The sequence below is a fragment of the Fukomys damarensis genome, unplaced genomic scaffold (genome assembly GCF_012274545.1).
Source record: "Fukomys damarensis isolate Sample0158 unplaced genomic scaffold, DMR_v1.0_HiC HiC_scaffold_41, whole genome shotgun sequence".
Classification (NCBI taxonomy): Eukaryota; Metazoa; Chordata; class Mammalia; order Rodentia; family Bathyergidae; genus Fukomys; species Fukomys damarensis.
Window position 1 is genome coordinate 146,715 of NW_022900953.1, and position 6,126 is coordinate 152,840.

Consider the following 6,126-nt stretch of genomic DNA (forward strand, 5'->3'; position numbering starts at 1 on the left):
GTTTTTGAGACAGGGTTTTACTGTGTAGTTCAGACTGCTCTGGAACTCACTAGATAGCGCAGGCTGGTCTTGAACTCATAGTGATCCTCCTGCCTCAGCCTCCTGAGTGCTGGGATTACAGGTGTGAGCCACTATACCCAGCCTAAAGGCTGTGGTAGAATGCGTTCTATGTATTTTTCTGCTTGACTATTACAATTTGCTTTCCTTTTTTTTTGGGTGGGGGGGGGTGTTGCACTTGAAAAGCAGGCAGTGAAACCACTGAGATAAATCCATGGCCTTTCAGATCTTCAGTCTGTTGTTTTAAACAGTGTTTTCCTTGAGATTTCTTCTCTCATTTTCTTCTTTCCTCCCTTTACAACTTTTTAAGATTCCATACATGCATCAGACCATGCAACACTTGGCCTTTTGTGCCTGATTAACTTTACATTTAACATAATAGCCTTTGCATTTATCCATTTTGTCTCAAATGACATACACACACACACACACACACACAAATATATTTTGGTACCAGGGATTGAATTCAGGTCCTGTGCTTGCAAGGTAGGCCACCAAACTGCTGAGCTAAATCCCCCCCACCTCACTTTTTTAAAAGCAGGGATTGAACTCAGGATCTTGTTTCTGCCAAGCAGGCATGGTGCCACTGAGCTAAATCCCTGGCCCTGATTTAAATCTTTTTAAAACATCAAACACTATTTAATTGTGGGTGTACAGGCAGGCATTGTACTCTACTTGCTGATGGAACATTCACACTGCTTTCATATCTTGGAAAATATGAATAGTGCTATAAAGGTGGGTATCTTCTTGACCTATGTACTGAATTTCTTTCCTTTGGATGTGTCACAATTGCAATTGTTGGATTACAGCTATCAATAAGTAGGTTCACCAAGAATGGATCAATAGATATTTGATCATACTAGCTTGAGCAACCTCTGTATTATTTTTAATATTGTAATGGCTACACAAATTTATGAACATCTTTTTTTTTACAGTACTGGGGATTGAACTCAGGACTTTGTGCTTGGCAGAGCAGGTGTGGTACCACTGAATTAAATCCCTGGCCCTGAACACCTCTTCCCTCACAAAGTTAATTTCACAGTTTATTTTGTGGTGCAGTATGACCTGAGTTAAAATGAAGCCATTAATGCCACTTAACTTCACATGTTAAAAGTGAGCACTCATTATTTATGAGAAATATTAATATATTTAACTATATAGTGCTTGAGACTTTTCTGGTGATGTCATACAATACGTTGCACTGACTTGACTTTCCTAAATGAAAAAATTTCTGAAGAGTAAAGCATATGTGCTCGGATTAATACTAAGATTTATAATATATATATTTTTTGTCAAGAGAAATCCTGATTAGCTTACATTATAGCCCAGCAGTTTATATAAAGAAGTAATTCAAATGCAAACTATGAACTAGGCATGGTGGCAAAGTCCTGTAACTGTAGCTGGGAAACTGAACAAAGATCACTCTGAGCAATTCAGTGTCCTGGTGAAAGTGTTCCAAAATAAAACAAACAAACAAACAAAAAAACAAAGAAAGGGTCGGGATGTAGCTCAGTGTGAAGGACTTGGGTTGAATCCCCAATGCTACCAAAACATACAAAATAAGGAGTCTGTGCATGTTACACTTACCATTTTTTACATGCAAATATTTCATTTGTGTTTGACTGTGTGATTTTATATGTCTAAAAGCCAAGTATTGCAGAATTATAGTTAAACGAAGGAAGGAAAAAAGTTGCAGAGATGATCAGAGAAAGGAGATGAATGATGTAATTTTCTTACTGTTGGAAGAATCAGACCAATAGCCATTTAAAAAGTTTATACAGAGAACAATTTGACTAAAAGAAATGTATAAATATAGAAATTTGGATGTAGCCATGATTTTAAAAATTATCCAAAGCAAGCGGCTAATTTCCTGAATTCTTCATTAAAAACCTCACCAAATATGCATTAGTACCGCTGAGATTTTAACTGGCTATACAGTGTTAATAAATTAATAATCTGAAGTACTGGTGCAAGAATGCTTCAAATTAGACATTCAGATTTATAAGTATATCTACAGGGGCCAGATTTAGCTCAGTGGTTCCACCACCTGCCTTGAAAGTATAAAGTCCAGAGTTTAAAAACAAACAAACACCAAATAAAGAAAAACATTTTTTTTTTTTTTTTAGTATGGGAATCAAACTCATGACCTTGCATTTGTGAGGAAGTGTTGGTACCACTGAGCTAAATCTCCAGCCCCCAAAATCATTTTTGCTATAGGTGTGATCAAAATACATGCTGTAGTGGGCCGGGGATTTTGCTCAGTGGTGTAGTCACTGCCTTGAAAGCGCAAGGTCTCAACTTTGATCACTGGTATAAAAAAACAAAAACCCCCCAAACAACCAACCCACCAAAAAACAAACATGGTGTGTTTACATTTTAAAAATTATGTATTAGACACTACTGCCATAAATTTCCCTCAGATTATTTTCCCTTGCTTTGGACACAGTAATACCATTATTCTTGCTACTGGAAGTTCTTTCATCAGTGTATTTGGTTCTGTTACAGCTAACTCCATGTTCTTTATTGATTCAAAACCTTTACCTACCATGGTTATTTTAGACTTTGAGAAAGAGCAAAAAGCCTCTTAGTATAGGTCAAAGTGAGTAAGGTAGATGAGGACACACAATATTTTTAGGAACCTGTCTTTCTGTTAATGCCATTCAGGAATGCATTCACCATATTTTCATTACCATTTCTTAGAAACATTCACAAAAGAGGAATTACAGAACTGCTTTAAGACCAGCAGAGATAAGGAATCATCATTACATTAAAAAGGACAAGAGGGAAAGAAAGAAAGGGAGAAGGGTTATTTTTGTAAACCTCTGAGTTGAATACTGCAATCTAATGGACAGCAAGACAAATTTAAAAAAGTAAAAAACAGTGGAGTAAACGGTATAATTTTTGAGGTAAGCAGTTTAAATTGATGAGGTGGGGGGGAGGAATGTATAGGTGAAGGGACAAAAAGTGGCTATGTTGAGGACACACTAAAAATGATATTAACTGGCCCTGAAATAAAAAATTAAGTGTATTATTTACATTCTAAGCCATTTTGATTTAATTTCTTTGAACAATGACATACGCTATTTTCCTAAATTGTTGAAAGAGTGATGTCTAAATTTGACCAGGGTCATAGCCATGTGGAATACTTTCAGGAAAGAATTAAATGCTGAATTAAATGGGATGGATGTGACCAGGAAATCAATAGTTTTGAAAAAAAGCAAGATTTAAGGATACAAACATGAATTAGACACAAAATCCAACCTTAAACAATACCGCAACAAAAAATTCAGAGTATAAAAATTGCTTTACAGTACAAGACAAAAACTGCCATTAAAATGTTAACACAAAATTTGCTCTGTGTGTGTTTTTGGTATCAGGGATAGAACTTAGAACCTGAGCTTGCAAGGCAGGCAGGCACAGTGCCTCTGAGCTAAATCCTCAGCACTTGCAATTCATTTTAAGAACATGCACTACACTTTCTAGAATAAATTCTCTTCCGTAATTAAAATGTTTTCATCACTTAATATGTACATATGCAACAATCTTTGAAGTAAAATTTGTGAAAAGTTCTTACCTAAATTGGCATACATTAAAAACAAATTGAAATACTGTTGTAAATGATGCCCATGTTCTGAAACTTCCCTTAGGAGATTTAATACTGTTTTTAGTAAATGATCACTCAAGCTCAAGTTATCACCCATCTGTGAAAAATAAAAAGGTTATTTCAGCAGCAAAAACATCAAGAGTAAATTTTTCTTTGCATAAAGAGGATAATGTTCACTTATATGGTAAAAATTTCCAGAGTGAAATAAATAAATCTAGTTGTTCTTTGAAAGAATGAAGAATTACAGTCGTTTTTTATAGCTCCTTCATTCTTGAAATTGTAAATGTTATAATGTGCATGTTACTTTGTGCACTTAAGAAGCTATTTAACAGAGCTGGGTGTGGTGGTGCACACATGTTAGGTCAGCACCTGAGAGGCTGAGGCAAGGGGATTGCCATGAGTTTGAGGCCAGTTGGACTCAGTACAAGGCCAGCCTGAACTACAGAGTGAGTCTCAAAAACAACAAAAAGCTATTTAACAGAAATGTAAATTAAGCTGTTACAAAATCAAATCTTTATATATAAAAACCTTAAGATTTACTAAATAACTGCAAGTGAATGAAGAGAAAACTTCTTTATCAAAGTGCTTAACAGTTAGGTGTTGATGGTGCACATTTGTAATCCCAGCATTCAAGAGGCTAGGGGCAGGACTGCTTTGAGTTTGAGGCCAGCCTGGGTTACACAGTAGACCTTGTTTAAAAAAATCCAACTAACCAACAAACAAAATACAAAATTTCTAATGCTCAAGTAGTTTTTACAAAGATACCATAATGTATCTGCTTACATGAATCTCTGCATAAGTATGTCAAACAGACATATAGATTTGTCCATCTAATCTTGCAAAAAAAAAATTTTTATTAAGTATTTTCTACAGAGAAGCTGTGCAATTACCTGATTACATGGTCCTGGAGATGCAAAAGGTGAAGGGCAAGAACCATCTTGCAAGGAAAAGTGTGCAATAGATACTATAAGTTTTGCAAATGCACTCCTCACTTCTGCACTAGGGCATTCCAGAAGGTATTCAGAGAAGCGATTGGATACATTAAAAAGGACATTATGAGCAAACCAAAAGCGTACATTCTTGCTGTGACGAAGAAGAATGCATAGTGCATCATACCTAAAGCAAAAATATTTATGAACATACATTTTTATTAACATTAAAATTTTTTGAGTTGCTATAGTGATAAGGAAAGTTTCTATAAACCAAATAATGATACAACAGTTTTTTTTTGTTTTGTCTTGATACCAGGGATCGAACTCCGGACCTTATACTTGCGAGGTGGGCAGCAGAACCACTGAGCTAAATCCCTGGCCCATAAAATACTTTCTTCACATTCACAGTCATGATCAGTTGTGGTACAAATATAAAACTTGCTAATGAAGCCTTCTGAGTAAATCTAGTCCGACATAGCCACAAAATGAACGTGAAGAGAATATGTGGATGTCTCTGCAAATCTTTTCTTCATGAAGTGACATTTCCTTAATATTATTTACTGTGAATGATGTTGCAAGGCTTGCTAATCACCATGCTTTGAAAATTACTAATAATTGAAGATAATAGCTATTTAAAGAAAATCTACCTTTTTAATCTGAATTGGGTCTTTAGTTAGGATAAAGCTCATTACTTTATCGATGAAAAAATGCTGTGTCATAAGAGAAATAGCAAATTTTAAAATAAAAGTCGTATTTACACTATAAAATTTCAGTAAGATTTTCACCACTATTAAGTAAAATTTTTATTCTGTATTTGACATTTGAAATGACTTTGTCATGATTGGGTAAAAATAAACCAGTGTAATAAAAAGCCAAATCAACTCTAAGTAAAATACAACCAAAATCCAAAGCCATGTACCAGTCACTGGCAGGTCCACGGACTATTTTCTTGGTGTGAAATCCAGTGGTAAAGAGGAATCTGGCAGCAAGCTGAATGCTGATCATAGTAATTTCTTCTGCTTCAGGCAATAACTGGTCATGCCCTTTAAATAAGAAAGTCATCAGTTAAATTCATGACAAAAAAAAAAAACAAACAAACAAAAAACAAGCCTGTGAATTAAGAGTAATGTTCACTGACTATCCTAAACTCTTATTAAACCATGTTTAAAACTAAAGTCTGAGCAAAAGAACAAACTGGGTAACAAACTGTTATATTTTATAAACATTAAATGACACCATTCTAAGGCCCAGATATCCTGGAGCATTTTTACTTTAAAATGCAGAATATACTGACATGTTCAAAAGGGTTAATGAGTATATATAACAACAACAACAACAACAACAACAACAAAACCCCGAAAAATATAAACAAAGATTGATGCCTGGTAAGAATTCCTACAAGTGAATTAAGAATTATTATGTACTGGGCCAGGGATTGACCTCAGTGGCACTGACTGTCTCACAACCATAAGGTCCTGAGTTTGATATCCAGAACTGAGGACAAAAAAAAAAAATAGTAAGAAGCTAGTTTAC

General features: G+C 34.9%; 1 protein-coding gene across 1 annotated transcript in view; it reads right to left on the reverse strand.

Annotated features, from left to right (window-relative positions):
- The window catches only part of LOC104850042 (probable ubiquitin carboxyl-terminal hydrolase FAF-Y), a 53,493-nt gene that overhangs the window by 9,913 nt on the left and 37,454 nt on the right, over window positions 1-6,126 (reverse strand). The window contains exons 12-14 of the mRNA XM_033760577.1: window positions 5,513-5,636; window positions 4,552-4,777; window positions 3,632-3,758 (exon numbers count right to left, since the gene is read on the reverse strand). Coding sequence (XP_033616468.1) covers window positions 3,632-3,758; window positions 4,552-4,777; window positions 5,513-5,636 — 477 coding nt within the window. The remainder of the gene's footprint in view (window positions 1-3,631; window positions 3,759-4,551; window positions 4,778-5,512; window positions 5,637-6,126) is intronic.